The 19,564-nt window shown below is 40.4% G+C and overlaps 1 protein-coding gene across 3 annotated transcripts in view; it reads left to right on the forward strand.

Annotated features, from left to right (window-relative positions):
- ccdc85cb (coiled-coil domain containing 85C, b) overlaps positions 1-19,564 on the forward strand; it is a 57,963-nt gene that overhangs the window by 33,004 nt on the left and 5,395 nt on the right. For all 3 annotated transcript variants that reach the window (XR_014031032.1, XM_081378084.1, XM_081378085.1), the window contains exons 2-5: positions 7,011-7,090; positions 10,985-11,023; positions 14,689-14,790; positions 18,367-18,459. Coding sequence is in view for 2 of the 3 variants with exons in the window: in XM_081378084.1 (XP_081234210.1) it covers positions 7,011-7,090; positions 10,985-11,023; positions 14,689-14,790; positions 18,367-18,459 (314 nt within the window). In the remaining variant the exon portion in view is untranslated. The remainder of the gene's footprint in view (positions 1-7,010; positions 7,091-10,984; positions 11,024-14,688; positions 14,791-18,366; positions 18,460-19,564) is intronic.

Below are 19,564 nucleotides of genomic sequence, written 5' to 3' on the forward strand. Positions count from 1 at the left end.
TCCAAGCATGACGGAGCAACCGACAACGCTTGGAGATCCCCTATTCTCTTGAGAGAGGAAATAGCAAGAAGGAAAAGAGTTTTCAGCGTTAAAAACTTCTCAGGAACCTCCTCAATTGGCTCAAAGGGGGCCAGGGACAAGCCTTGTAACGCAATGGACAAGTCCCATGGTGGCACCCTAGAGCGAACTGCAGGCCTCAGCCTCCAAGTGCCACGAAGGAAACGAGATATCAAAGGGTCTTTCCCCACAGACATTCCACCCAAAGGAATGTGGTAAGCACCTATGGCCGCCACATAAACCTTTAAAGTGGACGGGGTTAGACCTGCTGTGAACCGGTCCTGCAGGAACTCCAGCACTGTACCAATTGGGCAGTTAACTGGGTCCAACCGACGGTCACTACACCAAGAAGTGAAGACTCTCCACTTCAGGGCATAAAGTTTCCTCGTGGAGGGAGCTCTGGACTGTAGAATGGTCTCAACAACCTCAGTTGAGAGACCTGACTCTATGAGCTGGGCCCCCTCAGAGGCCAAGCCCACAGGTTCCACAGTTCTGGGCCGGGGTGAAATATTGAGCCCCCTGCCTGGGACAGAAGGTCTCTCCTGACGGGTAACTCCAGAGGATGCCCGTCGAGGAGGGAGACCAGATCGGGAAACCATACTCTGCCCGGCCAACGCGGGGCTATAAGAAGCAGGCAAACCCGGTCCCTGCGAACTCTCTCCAGAACTCCCGGGAGCAGAGCAACTGGGGGAAAGGCGTACAGACGTAGCCTCGGCCACGTCTGAACCATAGCATCCAGTCCCAGAGGAGCTGGATGCGTGAGGGAGAACCAAAGTGGACAGTGAGACGTCTCTCGAGACGCAAACAGATCCACTTGTGCTTGGCCGAACTCCCTCCATATAAGCTCCACCACCTCGGGGTGGAGCCTCCATTCCCCGGGCCTCGGCCCCTGCCTCGACAGAGTGTCTGCTCCTATATTCTGGACCCCGGGGATGTAAGCTGCCCTGAGTGACAGTAACTTCCCCTGGGACCACAAGAGGATATGGCGTGCCAAGTTGGACAACGGGCGCGAGCGCAAACCCCCTTGGTGGTTGATATAGGCGACTACCGACGTGTTGTCCGTATGTACTAGCACATGGTGTCCCCTGAGATCTGTGATAAAGCTCCTCAGAGCCCGGAAGACAGCTAACATCTCTAGGCGATTGATATGCCAGGAACGATGATGGTCTTCCCACAGACCTTGAGCTGAGCGACCCTCCAGGATCGCTCCCCAACCCGTGAGGGAAGCATCCGTCGTTAGCAGTTTGCGACGACAAGGAGCTCCCAACACTGGGCCCTGGGACAGGAACCAAGGTTTCTTCCACATTACCAGGGCACGTAAGCATCGCCGCGTGACCCTGATTGTGCGAAATGGGTTGCCCCTCGGGGAAAACCCCCTGGTCCTGAGCCACCACTGCAGGGGCCTCATGTGTAGCAGTCCAAAAGGTATCACGTTGGAAGCTGCTGCCATGAGACCCAACAGTCTCTGGAACTGTTTGACAGTGAGTAGCTGGCCTAGCTTTACACTTTTCACAGCTGCAAGGATGGACTCTATACGTGGCGGTGACAGGCGCGCCTGCATCGACACTGAATCCCAAACTACGCCTAAAAAAGTGGTCCTCTGGAGTGGAGAAAGCACACTCTTCTTGGCGTTCAGCCGTAACCCCAACTCTTTCATGTGGGCGAGAACAACATCTCGATGTTGAACCGCCAACTGATGCGACTGAGCTAAAATCAACCAATCGTCGATGTAGTTCATGATGCGAATACCCTGGAGGCGCAGGGGCGCCAGAGCTGCATCCATGCATTTGGTGAAAGTGCGGGGTGATAAAGCTAGGCCGAATGGAAGAACACGATATTGGTATGCTTTGCCCCCGAAAGCAAACCTCAGGAACTTCCAATGACACGGACGGATGGAAATATGGAAATATGCGTCCTTGAGGTCTATCGTGACAAACCAGTCCTCGGACCTGATCTGTGGCACGATCTGTCTCAATGTTAACATTTTGAACTTGAGCTGCATGACTGACTCGTTCAGAACTCGAAGATCTAAAATGGGACGCAATCCCCCGTCCTTTTTCGGAACTATGAAATACCGGCTGTAAAACCCGGTTTCCCTGTTGGAGGGAGGTACATATTCTATGGCCCCTTTCTCTAACAGAGTGTTTACTTCCTGTTCCATAACCAGAACCTGCTCGGGGCCCACCACTGTGGGCAGGACCCCCATAAACCGAGGTGGGCGTTTTTTGAATTGTATCTGATACCCTTTTTCCACGGTCTGCAGGACCCAACGAGAAACATTCGACAGTAGCTTCCACGCTGTCAAAGATTCTACTAGAGGTACCAGCCTCTCGAGACTGGTTTCTGGATTTCGTTGTTGTTGAGTAGTCAATTCGTCGCCCTGTAACGGTGCACCGGCAGGGAACGACCGAACAGACTGCTGTAACACCCTCCTCGGAGGGGGCGGGCATCCCGAGGCCACTACGTTTCCGGGTGGTCCTTGAGATATGTGCTCGCCGGAGACCGCTGCGCCCTGTAACACCTGAGGCGGCAGGGTTGGCAGAACGGTCCCCTGAGGGTACCGAAGAGAGACGGGCACCGTAAAAAGAGGTGTTAACCGCTCTGCTTCGGGGGGGACTACCCTCATTTGTCCTGAGCCCTCGGACATCAGGATTTCTTCCCAGCAGCCTTCTTGGCGGTAATAACGGTCCGCAGATCCGCTCTACCCCTCGAAGACTGCTGGGTTTGAGCGCGCCCTCCGTGTCCCCGAGATTTTTGTGGGGGAGCACGGGAGGACACACTCTGTTTCTGAGTGGCACGATGATCAGCGCTCTTTTTAGAGGAGTGAGGCTGCTCCCGCTCAGCAGCCTCATAGAAAGAACGGCGGGGGAGAAGTTTTTGGAGAGCAGCTGCTTGCTTAGCGGCTTCTTGTGATTTTGCTACCGCAACGTTAACTGCATCGCCAAACAAACCAACAGTGGAGACCGGAGCATCTAAGAGGACATGCTTTTCTTTATCCTTGATATCACTTAGATTGAGCCACAGATGCCTCTCAGTGGCCACCAGGGCTGCCATAGACCGCCCGATAGATTTAGCGGTCTCCTTGGTGGCCCTGAGAGACAGATCTGTGGCTCTGCGTAGTTCGGCCACCGTGTCAGGACCAATTCCCCCGCCCTCCTCTAAATCCCCCAATAATTCAGCCTGATAGGCTTGCATGATTGACATCGTATGCAGACACGCTGCGGCTTGACCAGCGGCTGCATATGATTTATGAACCAGGGAAGATGTCACTTTAACTGGCTTAGAGGGGAGTGTAGGAGCCTTCAGGGAAGATGCCGTTGCTGGAGAGAGATAGCCCGCAAGCGTCTCTTCCACCTTCGGCATCTCCCCATAACCATACTCTTTATATTTATATATTGAGGAGTAGTGTGATGTTTGTGGTGTATAAACTCTGTAAGACACTGGTTTCCCCCACGATCTCGACACCTCGGTGTGGAGATCGGGGAAAAACGGCAGGCTCCTGCGCTGGGGCTGCGCACGAGATGGCAGGAAGCATTCGTCGAGCTTACTTTTCGAACGAACGTCCTGCCTATCCTCTGGCCACTCAATTGAAAGTCTGTCAACAGCTCTAGTAATAACATCAAGCAATTCTTCAAACGCATGAGACTGAGGTGGCGAATCCTCAGACTCAGCATCAACACTCACAACATCCAACTCCTCAGAGCTGGAAAGTTGCAGTACTGGTGCCTCCATCGGGGGGGAAGAAACCGCCGCGCGTGCTTCCACACCCTGATGAGAGGCACTGGATCTGTCAGTAAGAGGCTGAGATAAGGCAGAGCCCGTCTCAACATCCACTGACAGATCCATTTGCGAACCCCAGGTCTGAGATCGCCGCCGAGCCTCAGCCGCGGCGGGACCCGAGCCCTGGGGAGCATGGTCGGGATTGAACCGAGCCAAACGGGATCGGAGCGTCCGCAATGGAAGCGCACAGCAATGCACACAGTCACCACCCTCGAGTGCTGACTGGGCATGCTCCTCTCCCAAACAAACAACACAAAGAGTGTGTGTGTCACCTCCCGTTAAATAACGCGGGCAGGGATGGACACACACTCTAAACTGCTGCTTGCTCGCCATACTGAATAATATATATATAGATATATAGACAGACAACACCAAATAAACGGACAGATTCAACACAGAGCGCAACTGAAGACTCAGAAAGCTTTCGTTTTCTGTTTCGGGCCGGCTTTTATAGCTTCCTGGTACGTGACGTCACCCGCCTCTGACGTTCCGCCACACCATTGGACTGATTTTACATGTGCTTCAAGACGTCATCACGCAAAACGTTCCCCCCCATAGCGTCATTCTCGACGCAACGGGAGTTCCCTTGAAAGGGAACCGGAGTTTTAGGTAGCGACGTCACAGAATGTGACTATTTTTGGGATTCTGATTGGCTAAGGTGGGCTTGAGCTTCTCGATACACTGCCACCTAAAGGTTTGGCATGCTCTTGACAGCATATACACAGGTTCGTGTGCACGATGTTATTTTTGAAAACGAAGAGGGGTGAAATGTCCGTTTATGAAAATAGCCACCCACGTGTAAACGTAGCCTAAAACGCAAATCTTAATGCCAGGTATAAACAGTGGCTTGACATGTGACACCCGTTATAGGCATTGGGACATTAACAGTTACAGATTTATTTGCAAAGTTCACTGCTGTACCATCTACAGCAGTTTAGAGTAGCAGCTGTAGACTGCGGTAAAATAATTCTCTCATGACAATTCTTGGAGTGTTTGGCATGGTAATGGATATGACAAAGTTGATATGTTTGGTCTCGGTGTAATAGATCTGCTATGGTGCTGCTGTTATTGCTGCTGCTGCTGCTGCTGCTGCTGCTGCAGAGCAAGTACGGGACTTGCTATTGCCAATACAAACACAACACTCTGCTGTTGTCAAGTAAGACATGCTGCTGCTACTGTACAATAACATACATGATTTACCTTTAGCAGATATATACAGGTGGAGCTGGGGAGGGTGGAGGGTTTCTGAAAGTGCGCTGCAACTGCTACAGCAAATGCTGACCAAGTATTTGAAGGTTAAGCAGCGAGCTCATTGGCTACTGATACAGCAGGAACAAATCAGCTGTGCCCTATAGAGAATGATGTGACTGCAAGCAGATTGAGTTAAGGATCTATCAGCCTGCACCATCTAGACTTTCATGACAAAACTTTGTATTTATCATTCACTTAATCTAAACCCTGTAACCTGTGATTTTATAATTCAGTATTGCATTCCTTTTCTTGTTTGTTTTTTGTCTTGCATGTTACGAGGTCTGTGATGTGGTGTATAATTTTCCATGCGGTCATAGCTAGAACCATGATGCCAGCCCAGAAATTGATAGTAGTATTAGTCATCAAACCATGCATGACGCTTTTGGTCATTTTAATTCTTTGACACTGTGTACAGAGAAAACATAAATAATCTCAACTGTGTTACCAGAAGGAAGGCTAATTTTAGGCTTAAAGCACTGTGGGATTAAATTAAAAACACATATGCATGAGAAATTAAAGCTGCAGTAACTTTTTTGGGTTAAAATTATCCAAAATAAATTTTTGAGCAGGTACATAACCAGCCAGTGTTTAAAACTATCTGCTTGCCTTAGCTAGATTCAAAATGGTAAGTTTGTTACCGTTAATGTTTTTAATTCCAGTGGTACTGATGGATTTCCGCAGGAAATTCAAGCATGTCTTTGCGTCATTACTTCACATCTGTACACATAAAGAAGGAGTCTCGGCTGGTAGGCTATATTGCATGTGAGAATGTTGGAGGTGGAGATTTATAGCCTTTTCTCACAGCACTTGATAAAATTAAACTTATCAATTTGATGGCGGATCTAGAAAGGTTCAAACGACAATCACCAGTGACAACTGGAGATTCACCCGTTGTAAAATGCAAAAACTTCGGACTTCGGAGTGGCTACAGAAAAAAACAGACTGCAACCGGGCCCATGCGAAAACAAGGATAAATATCGGTAAGGCATTAAAAGTAGTCACGCAATGCTGAATTTGTTAACATTAACAATTTGAGAACAAAGTATAATTTACACCATTTAACATGGTATGATAAGCGAACGTCAGATTTAATCAGCGCGATTTACTGCAATGCTTTTTTTCCCTTAGTTGGTTAGAACAAAAGTGGATGTTACTTGTTCAGATGACATTTTCCGGTGAAAATTCTTATGTTGGTCATACTTCCAAAAAGTAGAATCTGTGATTGCGAATGACAGTATCCACACCGGTGCGGTGACTGACAGCCGCACATTCTCCTCAAAACATTGGATTCATCCGCGCTATGCCGTGCCGAGGCACAACCCGCGTAAAGTTGATAAAGTTGATGATTCCGCGAATAACTGCAATTGCAGATTTCGAACAGACAAAGAGGAAAAACTATGGACTGCAGCTTTAAGTAGGCTGAATCAATTCAAAGCAAAACCCCCAAAGATCACAGGGTGAATTCTCAAGTCTTTAATTAAACTGAAGTTTCACCGCAGTTTGAAAAATATCAAAGGTATGTGATTTTGGGCTTTAAAATGCTTCACCTGATGTGCTAATTAGTGTTTGTGACTTTGATTCAACAAATCTTTTGATCACAGTACCAAAAAAGACTTTCTTTAATTGTTTCTTTAACACTTTCTTTAATTGTTGAATGCGATTGACACTTCTGAACAGCTGATCTGAAGAAATTAGCAATTGTTGGTCAGCAGGTTGTCTTGTAGAGTGTGTTTGTTCAGGAGGTCCAACCTGAAATGTTCCTTTACAGTAAGTTCACAGCAAAAATGTATTCTCATATATGATTCTCAGTTCACAACAGAAAAGCCACTAGTTACACTACTAATACTATGTTTTTTTTTTCTTTCTTTACATTAGATTACATTCGATTTTAAATGTTCTCCCTTTTCTATTTTGTCTTACAGATGCATCCTCAAACTACATTCGCCAGCTGGAAACCAAGGTCCGGATTCTAGAGGACAATAACAACAAACTTCTGTCACAAGTAAGGACTGTGTTAACAACATGCTTTCTTTCTACAGCACTTGCATATATGAGTAACTAGACCTAGATTTGCCATCGGGTGCCAACCTTAGTGGTGGCAGTTTGGGGTTATGAAAGAGGCAGCCAATCTTTAATTCATGGTGGGTCAAACTGTTAAATTGGCACACAGCATCCCCTCTGGCATGAAGAAGGAGCGGCTTACCGTCACGCTGGGATTGTGTGGGCATCTCTGAGCGTCTGTGGCCTCAATTTAACCTCTCTCGTGGAGAATGAGTGGGTTTCACCAACCGAAAGAGCATTTAAAGTTCACCTATGTATCCTTAGGGTACCACAATCAACCTGCTTATCACCAAAAGTCAGAAATGTATTTCCCCTCTATAGTACAGACATCTACAACAAAACGCTTACCGTGAACCCACCCAGCAGAGGAACATTACAGCCCACTCTCCTCTGCACTTGAATAGGATTTCAATCGTTCTTTCACCTCAAGCTTGTGTAGGTAGGAATAAAACGTGCATATTTAGAGAAGTGAGGGGCAATTACATTTTCATGGCTTCACATAGGTACTTTTTAAAAGCTGGTAAAGGGATAGTTCACCCAAAAATCTAAAAGTGAACTGTACTTTGATGACTGTACAGGGCTGTTAATACTGTAACAATTGTTTTGATTATCAATGAATCTGTTAAATATTTCTTCAATTAATCGGATACAAGATTTACTGTATTTAATTGTTGTAAATCCTACCTAATGTACTCCTCTTAAGCAATGACCAAAAAAGATGTATTGAAGTAGCATATGCAGGGTTTGAAATTAACTTTTTCACCCTCCGGCCAATTTGGCTACTAAATTTTTAAGTGACCGGCCATTCAGAACTTCTACTAGCCAAAAAAGAAGAAATGAACCAAGTTAACTACGTCACAGCTTTGGCTTATATATATATATATATATATAATTTTGATTTCATATTTCTTGGATAGGATAATCCTCTCATCCAGCCATCTCCTCCCTTCCTCATTCATTTTCATCCTTTTCACCAAAAATGTGTTTTAGGTGGACAGATCAATCAAGTGAGTAAACATAGTAACACGCCAAATTGGCTAGTGATTTGACAGCGTTACCCGCCACACTTGATTTTTACCCGCATTTGGCAGGTTGGTGGTATGGAATATATTATGTCGACCAAAAACGTTTTAAAATATAAACATTAAGTGAGTCAGAAATCAACTGTTTCAAAAGTTGTTTCAAAATCAAAAGCTAAATCAGAAATCAACTGTTTGTTTACAGATACAATATATACACTAGTTAAGTCAAGTCAAGTCACCTTCATTTATATAGCGCTTTTAACAATATGGATTGTTTCAAAGCAGCTTTACAGTGAAAATAGGAAATTAAAGTAACAGAGATTGTTTTGGCTTTACAGCAGCTCTAGAATAAAGTTATTGTCCAGCTAAAGTTAGTTTTGATTGATTCACTTCCGTTGCAAAGATCATTAGTTATTAACTTAGGGGCCGCTAACACGACACTGTTCTAACAGAAAACCCTTAACACGCTCTGGCCCGCTTATCCGCACAACAACAGTGCCTGGTGTCTCGAGAACGCAAACCTTGAAATAGGTTCCAAGGTGCAAGCGTTGAAAATTTTTGAAAAAAAACCATTTCAAATTATTTTCTATTTTCAAATATTTTAAGTTCATTCATTCCCGTGAAGTTCATTTTCAGTATCATTACTCTAGTCTTCAGTGTCACATGATCCTTCAGAAATCATTCTAAAATGCTGATTTGCTGCATCACAGGAATAAATTACATGGTTATTTTAAATTGTGATAATATTTTACAGTATTACTATTTTTACTATTTTTGACCAGATAAATGCAGCCTTGGTGAGAATAATAGACTTCTTTTAAAAATATTTAAAAAAATCGTAATTTTTCCAAACTTTAGAATGGTACACTGTATACTGAAATTTATTTTTGGTTTGAATATAAGGGATTCTATTACAATGCCATTTCAGTAAGTATATCATTGTGGGATTACAATTAAATAATTTACATCTTAAAACTTTTTTTTTGTTCAATGAACAAATATTTTATTTAAAATGTATATTTTAGTCAAAATAATTTATGTTCCTTTTCTCTGATGCTGTCCGCCGACATCCACTCAAATAGGCCTATGGCATATGTTGCTAGAGATCAGGTTTGACATTGAAATTAGAACATCAATGTGGCAAATGTCACGACTCCATGGCTTCAGAAAGCTTAGAATATGGTGCACAAGCCAATGCCATATCAGTCCTTTCACCTTTAATATGTACAGTAAAAGAGCAGCCAGTCCTTTCTTTAGCATTTCTTTTTTGTGTTCCACGGATGAAAGAAAGTCATATACTGGGAATGACACGGTGGTGTATCTCTGGGTGAATTATTCCTTCAAGTCTCCAGTGAGGATAAAAACACTGCGTGGGCACTGGAAATACTGACTACAAAGCAGTTCTCTTGAAGCCCTTTTGTAGGTAGAATTCATCACAGTATTCATAGAAACAAAGCCGAGAGTGTTGGCATGGCCAAGGGCTTGAAGAGAAAGAGTCCATGGATCTGCAATAATTCTCTCTTTTAATCACATATCCTCATTACGTTTTCATCGCCAGCCCCGCTCTGTCACACAGTGGATGTGGGTGTATCAGACGGTGGTACGCTTAAAATGTTGTGCCATTTCGAGTCAAAGCTATTTGAGTCTCTATCTCTGAACATGTGGAACATAGGGCTTTGAATGTCTGAAAGCATTTTATCCCCAGGATGGAAAGCACTTTGTAAGAGTATGATTAAAATGCAAGAGAGTTACTTTCTCCCTCCGGTCAAATGAGAGAAAACGGTTTTCGTCTCATCGGTGCGGTCCTCTGAGAATGAGAGCATTCACTTGAAGCATGATTAATTCAGAGGAGAGCTCAATCCTTCAGAGAACACTGTCCTGAGTGCACATGAACCAAGCTGAACTCGTGATTTCCCAGGATACCTACACTAGGCTTTTCCTAAAAGCCATTTCAGCTGTTGCGATAGATGACACTTTTGGTTTGTGATTTACTTGTGACCCTGAGATTGAAAGGTCTGTTGTCATGGAAAGGCCCTATAAGTCTTTGTTTTGCTGACAAATGTCACATTCACGTCATGGTAGAAACTGGTCACCAGTGTTAGAGGAAAGTTATTTTTAAAAAGAATGCATTACAATATTGCGTTACTCCCTAAAGAGTAAATAATTGCTTTACCTTTTTGCTTTTTATGGGAAGTTATATGTTGCTTTTGCATTACTTTTTTTCACCTGGACTATTAAATAAATAAATAAAAAAATCTATTTTTGGCAAATGTTGGGGCCCCTTCACTCCAAAAGTGAAATGAATGAATGAAATGCAAATTCACTTCTGTATAGTAGAGGCGCAGCTCAAACAAACCTTTCAGATGTGCTGGAGAAGAAAGTTCAACACTCTTACTTCAGCAATAAAAACAAAAAAATGAAACACAAATGTGATGTTTATTTAACGTAATTTTTGCTTATTAGTACCGTTAAATTGGATGATCAAAGGTCAGCTGCAAAGACATTGGTTAATAAAGTGAGATTAAATACATTAAGTATATTTGTGTGATTTAAAGTCCCCCTGTGGTGTAAATCAAGTTTTTAATGTTGTTTAAATGTCTATGTGGTGTTTTAATGTGCTTTAAGACAAACCATGTTCAAATTCATATGTCAACACCCGGTATATTTTTCTGTTGATATGAGGAATCATGTGAGCAGCAACAGAGGGTTAACACAAAAATGTGAAGTCTGAAGCCTAACTGTTTGAAAAGGCAATCTGATGATTATAATGTATTTGTTTAATTGGTTTGTGAAATGTCTCTTGTGTTCTCCAGCCCTGTAGCCGTTATAGCTTATCAAAGCTGTCCATGAAGGTAACTTTACCACACTTTTGCTCAGTGGTGATGGAGCTTTATATCCTCCTAGCTCTCTTCTTGCTTCTTTCTTATCTTTGTATTCATGTTCTCTAACTTAAAAAGCTGGTGTGTAAAATGGCATGCTAGTCTAAGTGCTTGTGCTAACATGCTGGGCTGATGGCGCATGAGCTCATATGCTTGTCCCTCTTTCTGATCTTATCATTTATTCAAGCAACACAGGTAGTGCAGCATCAATTTTTCATGTCTGACAAACTGATGGATGTAAAGATGAGTATGAACATATTTAATTTTTTTATAAATGCCCCCTTATCTGTCTTGGCCATCGTCCCAAATCTTTTCTAAGAAGATGCACCATTCTTTTTTTTCTTTTTTTTAGCACTGTCTGTCAAGTTTGAAAACAGTTGAGTTGCATTAAATTACATTTGACTGTCCAGTAAAATGCGGACTTGCTTATGTTCAAAACTCTCTAGTTTTTGGGTAGTCTGACTGAATGAAGAAACCCTATAATTACAGTCCATCAGATTTTGGACAAAGCAGTTTGCAATATTAAAGCAATTTGTTACACAAAGCAGTGTTTTGATGGGAATTAACTTTTGTCCCTGAATCACTACTGCTAAAATATTAAAGCTAAATTAAAAAAACAAAGTCTAGACAGTAATTGACTAGTCTGTTGCTGAGTGACGGGGTGATCCTACTCATCTCTAGTTTAACGATAATTCAATTATTTAAAAAGCCTTGTCAAATAAGAAAGAATGCAAAGTGTGTCTGTCTAGTCAGGAATAACTACTCTTTTGTAGTCAGATGTTTCATTAATTACGTGATGTTGACTCTGATGTTGTCTGAGCAACAATACATTCAGGTGAGGAATTTTGGCCCTTCGAACAGGTTGCATTCCGGCAGTGCAGGTATTTCATAGGGTGAACCTATTTCTATTGACACGGTTGACGCGCAATAACGTCAGTCTACAGGAATTCTGACACTCCCTCAGTGCATTCAGGCTCATTTCAACAATAAACACAAGGTGTTCATATAATGCTTCTCAGAATTTTGGACACCATTGTATATAATTCCATCTTATAAATCTAATTGAACCATACAGTTTGTACAACAAACTTCAATTTTACCAATTCTTACCTTCTTCAGTAGATAACTAAGCACAAACACACCCTGTTTTTATGCCCTCTGTAAGCTGGGCATAGTTTTCCTTCTCTTTCTCAGGAAAAAGACATCTCTCTCAGCAACTTTAGAAGAAGCTGTATTTCAAACTGGATAATTTCTCAACAAACAGTCATAACTGTAGACTGAAGACAGGATGAATATCCTGAACGAGGATAGAAAACTCTCCAATTATAATTATTTAAATTATTTTCTATATGTAAAATTCAGAAACCCTTGTTTTTAGTGATACCGGTGGCCATTAAGTGAACTGCAGTCAGCAACTTACTGCTCGTTCTCACACTCATGCACACGTAACACAAAAGAGACTCAATGTGATTCAAAGCCTCGATATACTCATATACTCTTCTTTTTCGTTCTTCACTTAGAGTTTAAAAATAAGTTGAAAATACCTTTGCAGCGATATACTGTTAACGAACATCCAGACGTCTTCCACGCTGCTGAGAGCGACGTTTAGATGAATATGTAAATATGTGCTGCATGCTTTCCTCTCAATAATAAAATAAACACAACAAAAATTAAAGCGGTAAGAAAGTGGTAGTTAAGAAACCATCTGATCACAGAGATGTGGATGTTTGCACAAGCTTTGCAATCCACCGGCATCATGTCGACAGATGAGATGATTCAAATTACACAGTTATGATAGTTTGATTATAATTAGAGACTATACAGATCTTGCTCTGTGAGACTATATTTGGATCAATACCTTTTCTTTGCATGACACATTGACATTACAGTACAGAATAGCTCTTTCGACATTATCCTGAACATTGTATAAGCATTCGTTTCATGTGTCATTGAACGGAAGAAGAAGGTTTTGTTTTTTTAGATTTCGTTACACACAGCGATTAATACATGAAAATTCTTACATATAGCCTCTTTAAGTGGATCTGTAATGTGAGCATCATAGCAAAGTATTAATACATTACTGTAATAAGTTACTAAACACACGTTATTATAGGCCAGGTAAAAAAAAAGAAACAAAAATACACACACACACACACACACATATACAGTATATATATATATATATATATATATATATATATATAATATTATTATTATTATTATTATTATATATTTTTATTTTTTTATTTATTTTTTTTTTTTTCTGCCAAGTTTGATCAGCATTCTTCATCAAATTCTACACAAACCGCATACAAACAAAATTTTACTTGTTTATACAAGTACATCAGTGCTGCATCAAGGTGTCCTAAATACCATGAATGGTTAGTGGGCGAGACAGTATGTTTAGTTTGCAGGCAAATGTGAAGTTCACATCTTCCTTACAGCCACTGAAAACACAGTTTCTCTTCTGAAAGAGAGTGACAGAGTTATTTATAGGTCTTCTTACAGTAATCACATGCATTCAAAGGACATGAAAGCAAGACATTGAAAATGTCATAAGGATCACTGGTGATTAGAGATGATGCCAGCTGGAGCCTGTGGGTGTCTCTATTACAGCAGCTTTATATGGACAAGAATACCTACAGGAAGCTGTGTGTGAGTTTGTTCTGATCGAGAGTATTAATGCTACGTTTCATTCAGCTCAGAAACACAGAATTCTATACTTCATACTACTTCATACAACAACTTCATATTTGGGAAAGTGCAAAAGAACACAACTTTGAAGTCAGGTTTCCTATTCTGAAACTCTGAATCTGATTTTGACGAGATGCAGGAATGTGATTTCACACAAACATGTCTATTGAGCTCACTACCCACTGTGCATGTGCACAATTAATGATAAAAATTCACTTTTAATCAAATATAATGCATTAGTGAACAAAGTTCCTACATTATATCATAATAAAATGCATCAAATGATCTTCTCTGTTGTTAACACAAGCAAAACAAAGAGCTTACTAAAGCTTTTCTTTTGCTAACATGGCTTTGTTGACATTCAAACACTTGCAACACTAAAGATAGCATAAATATGTTGTACATAAATACATCATCTCCTGAGCATCAAGCAATGAAAACACTATAATGGATGAAAGGTGAAGAAGATTAAAATTAAACACATTTGACTTTGAATACAATAGACCTTTGAATAGACCTTTTAAGGCTAGTCAATTCACTCGGCGGCCATCTTGGAAACCCCTTTGGTAGCTGTTTTCTTTGTATGCAATAGATGTAGGCTACAGCTTATTTGTTTGAATGGGAAAAGACCAAAATCTCTAAATCTTTTTTTCAAGGATATGTTTCAATAACATTTCCAAGCTAGCCCACCTAGCCAAGATCTAGTCAAGAATAAATAAACAGCTGATTTTTAACAATTCTTTTTTAATTGAAGCAGAGATCCCCACTTTCTCTCAATAATTTTTCTTCAAAAAATTAGTGACCTGTCTCCTCTTTCCTCATACAGGCTGTGACTTACAAAACTATATTTCTCCCACTTTTTAACTTTCCATTATTATTTTCATTGATAACAGTGAAGTATGTTTTGTTTGATGGAATGTTTAATATGCTCTCTTTCCATCCAGTGTAATCCAGGAGACCTGCGTGTCCTGCGTAAAGGCACGACCCTGTACCGCTCGGAGTCACAGCTGTCCTCGCTCCCCCAGAGGCACGAGGCTCTGCTGAATGTGAGTGATCCTCTCCAACCCACTGCACAGAAAGCATCTAAGTTAACTGCTGTTACCATATTTTCCAGAATACAAGTCAAGTTTTTTATCAAAATCTCTAAATCTACATCAATGTGCGGCGACTTATATTCCAAAGCAACTTATATAATGCAATTGACATCAACCAAGCAAAACTGCGCAAAACTCACATTTGGATTAGTGCCAAATGAGAGGTACATGAGTTTATTTGTAGCTCAATTCCCACATGCCTGTAGTTTCTGTGTTGCTTTAAATACATTAATTTAGGCTTGGCTTTTATAACAAGTGTTGTTCATAATAAATGCCACTAAAATTTATGTTTGTTTTAGACTTTCTTTTTTTCATTCCTGTTCTATTTTCACTTCTTTAAATTTGAAGGATTTGTTGTGGCGTGAGGGGAACTAAAATATATGTTAATAGTTTTAATGTTTGTAAATATTTTTTTGTTTTTTGTTTTTACTGGTATTTTACATTCTTTTTGAATGTAATAATAACATGTGACTAATACACCGATGCGACTTATCTGCGTGTGTATTTTCTTTCAACAATGCAGTTTTTAGGTGTGACTTATTTTCTGGAAAATATGGTATTGTGAATAAAAAAAATGATAAAAAAATTACATAATTAATCAAGTCAGTCTAAATGTGTGCATACAGTTAAAAGTAGCACAGCTGGAATAGAAGAACATGTCCTGACTCCTGAGTGACTTAATTCGATTCTGAACAAACAATTAAATTACTGTGGATTGTAGGTGAGGGATGGAATTATGTTCAATGATATGAAATAAAAACTAACTTTTTGTCATTTCTGTTTAATTATGTACTGGTCTACAGCAAAAATGTCTTCAAATAACCTTCTTTTGGGGGCTTTTCTCAGTAAATATTGAAGTGTTTAATTCAGGTAATAAATCGGCATGTATTTAATTATGCAATTAATTAGATTTAAATTTGTAATCAATTGGCACTGGCAGCCCAAGAAAATTGATCAAACCAGATATCATAGAACACACAGAGATTATTATAACAAGAAAGTTATTAGCACGATTCTTTGGGAAGAAAGGAGATCCTTAGTACGTCAAAACTTTCATCTGTTGTACTTCGCTTTAGGCTTTTCCTGTATGGAACCGGAGGCCCTTTTCATATCTTTGAAAACTTTTTTTTCTTTAATTGGCGCCTGGAAAATTAGCAGAACCATATGCTGAAAAATCTGATGAATAAAAGGAAATGCTAATGAGCCTTTAGCCAGTGCACAGGAAGTCTCGCCGGTGTGTTTTATGTGGGAGGCTTGCGTGAAAATCTCCATTGTCAGCTGAAATTCTTTATAACGTTAATGTAGAGCTTGAATTGAATTTCTTTCAATTGCTTTGACTCAGCATCTCCACTGAGAAAACAGGTTAAGAGATAACAGGTTATTTAATTCCATTTGACCTTTCACGTTTTATAGATTGTTGGTGTCACATCCAATCAATGTGTGGTTTTAACAAAAGCACCTCACAATACCATCGCACCGCATTGTTTTGTGTAGCGCTAGATTATCTGATGGTTAATCAGGTATATGATAATTAAAGGCAACTAATCTCATCTAATTTAATTTAATTACTTTGAATCACAGAATTAATGATTATGTTCTCATTTTATTTGAAAATAATACCATGAAATAATGAGTTTACTGAAGTTTTAGCTAATTTTTTAAAGTGTTGTGAGTTCCTTTAGAGACATATTTGTGTTTTTTTTTGTGTTTGAGAGACTGTTTGCAATACTACATATTGCATGACGTGCATTGTAGTATGTTGATGTGAATATTGTTGATTAATCTCATGCAAAAAGGATGTGGCTGAGTGAGCTAGTTAACCTGTTAGCAAAGTGATATTACACTCTTTTAGCTCATCATACAATTATTTTTAAAGGATTTTTCTTATTATTCTAAAACCATTGTTAGTGCATTGTTCTTCCAAGGTAATTTTTCACTTGTCATATTTTCATCAACATTATGGTTTAATTGAACTAGTTAAATTATAAGTATAATGCGTCAACTGATAAAAGTTTCAACTGATTTTCAGTTTAAATTTTGTTGACAAGATTAACCATGGTTTCCATCCAGTTGTGTACTTAAGTAATGCACAACATTGGACTATCGCATAAAGCATTTGCGAACAAAGCAGCGTTTCTATTCCATGCGTTCAAGAAAACAAAATCGTCACTTCCTGGGAAATTGGCGCAAAATATATTTTTATCTCTTATCTCTAATTAGAGTGAGAATGACTATATTCAACCATTTGAAAATAGTTTCCATGGAAACAATCTCATATTATGAAGAGTTCCTTCCAGAAGCGTTTGATTGATAAGCTCTCTCTTGAAACACTTATCGAAGTGTATTAGATACTTATTAGATCATCATTAATACGGCACACAGCACAACACATAAGCGCTTTTCCCCCATCATTTTCTGTTCAAGAACGTTTTTAAATGGGCTGTTTTGTGGCCATCGTCAGTATGAATGTATGTGGATCATGTCCGGCTCTCTTCATGTAGTATGAATGATTAAACACAACCAGGGGCTTTTTGTCCTCCACAGCTCTCTGGGCTGTGTGTGCAATGTTGAGCTAAGATGAATGTTTTAGATGGAATGTAGTTTTCATTATGAATGATCCCCATATCTCTGAGTTGAGATGGTTAATTAACAATGATGTATTAGTCAATATATCACCAATGAGAACAGGACCATGGTGCATATATGCATGGTAGATCCAAAAAGATCTACCAGCTTAGCCTCGTATCGAAATAGTCTGAGGTAGTCTGACAAAAAAAGAGTCGGTCTACTGAGCTGTTATCTTCGCTCCTGTGTACTTGAATGGCGAAGCATCAGATTCTACAAAACTGTTGGTTACACTTTACCTCTCTCTAGTTTAGCTGGTAAACCACTTAAACCAAACTTGACCCACTAATGACCAGCTATAAACCAAGTACCGTGTTTCAGTAGTTTAGCTGATTTTTCTAGCAGTCCAGACAGCAACATAAAGTACTGTCGGCCCAGAACCGGCCCACATCTGAGCCGTTTGGATTCCATGTGTACCAGATGTGGGCCGGATCTGGGCCGACAGTATGGTGCTGTCTGGGAGGATGCTTTTATATTTTTTTATGTTGTGCCCTTATCTTTTACAACAAGGGCATAGATTTGGTTTTAAAAAGGTAGTTACAATAAGGCAGGAGTCAACCCTGAAATTATAATTTTATTTATAACAAACCAGCAATTAAAGCAACGAGTCACAGGACTTGAATCAATATTCAACAAGTTGGTGTTAAAGAAGTATAAAGAAAAGAAATAATATTGTGCTGGTCTAACTGGTGAACCAATGCAGTCATGCTGTTCTCAAGAATTATAATATAATAATAATATAATTGTTTGTAACAATGTAAGTGTTTACTGTCAATTTTGAGCAACTGTAAGTTGTACACCATGATGCCATAAAAAAATATGATGTACCATGGGAATACCATGGTCCCTTAACCATAATGTTGTCCAGGAGTAACTGACCACCTCATGCGTTCTCCTCTCCAGGGAACTGGGCGACTACAAACCAGTGAATCTTCTCCCTCCACTGGGTTTATCTCATCTGTACAGAAACCTGAAGCTGTGGTTCATGCAATGAAGGTACATACATTACCACACTCACACACATTATCTAATAGCATATATATATATATATATATATATATATATATATATATATATATATATATACACATACACTCAGCGGCCACTTTATTAGGTACACCTGTTCAACTGCTTGTTAATGCAAACATCAGCCAATCACATGGTAGCAAATCAATGTATTTAGGCATGTAGATGATCAAGACGATCTGCTGAAGATTAATATGAGCATCAGAATGGGAAAAAAAAGTTAATTTAAGTGACTATGAACATGCGTGGTTGTTAGTGTTAGACGGGCTGGTCTGAGTATTTCAGAAATTGCTGATCTACTTGGATTTTCACACACAACCATCTCTAGGGTTTACAGAGAATGGCCTGAAAAAGAAAAAATATCCAGTGGGTGAAAATGCCTTGTTGATGCCAGAGGCCAGATTGGTTCGAGCTGATAGAAAGGCAACAATAACTCAAATAACCACTCGTTACAACCGAGGTCTGCAGATCAAGAGCATCTCTGAACACACATTGAAGCAGAAGAGCTACAGCAACAGAAACACACCGGTGACCTTCCTGTCAGATAAGAACAGAAACTGAGGCTATAATTCACACAGGATCACCAAAATTAGACAATAGAAGATTGAAAACATGTTGCCTGGTCTGATGAGTCTCGATTTCTGCTGTGACATTCAGATGATCGGGTCAGAATTTGGTGTAAACAACATGAAATCATGGATCCATCCTGCCTTGTATCAGCGGTTCAGGCTGCTGGTGCTGTAATGATGTGGAGGAGATTTTCTTGACACACTTTGTCTCTCTTAGTACCAACTGATCATCGTTTAAACGCCACTGTCTACCTGAGTGTTGCTGACCATCTCTATCCCTTTATGACCACAGTGTCCCATCTTCTGATACTTCCAGCAGGAAAACACGCATGTCACAAAGCTCAAATACTCTCAAACTGGTTTCTTGAACATGACAATAAGTTCATATATACTCAAATGGCCTCCACAGTCACCAGATCTCAATCAAATAGAGCTCCTTTAGGATGTGGAGGAACCGGAGATTTGCACGTGTGATGCTTTCATATCAATATGGAACAAAATCTTTG

The sequence above is a fragment of the Scardinius erythrophthalmus genome, assembly GCF_964197995.2.
Source record: "Scardinius erythrophthalmus genome assembly, chromosome: 11".
In the NCBI taxonomy this organism is placed as follows: domain Eukaryota; kingdom Metazoa; phylum Chordata; class Actinopteri; order Cypriniformes; family Leuciscidae; genus Scardinius; species Scardinius erythrophthalmus.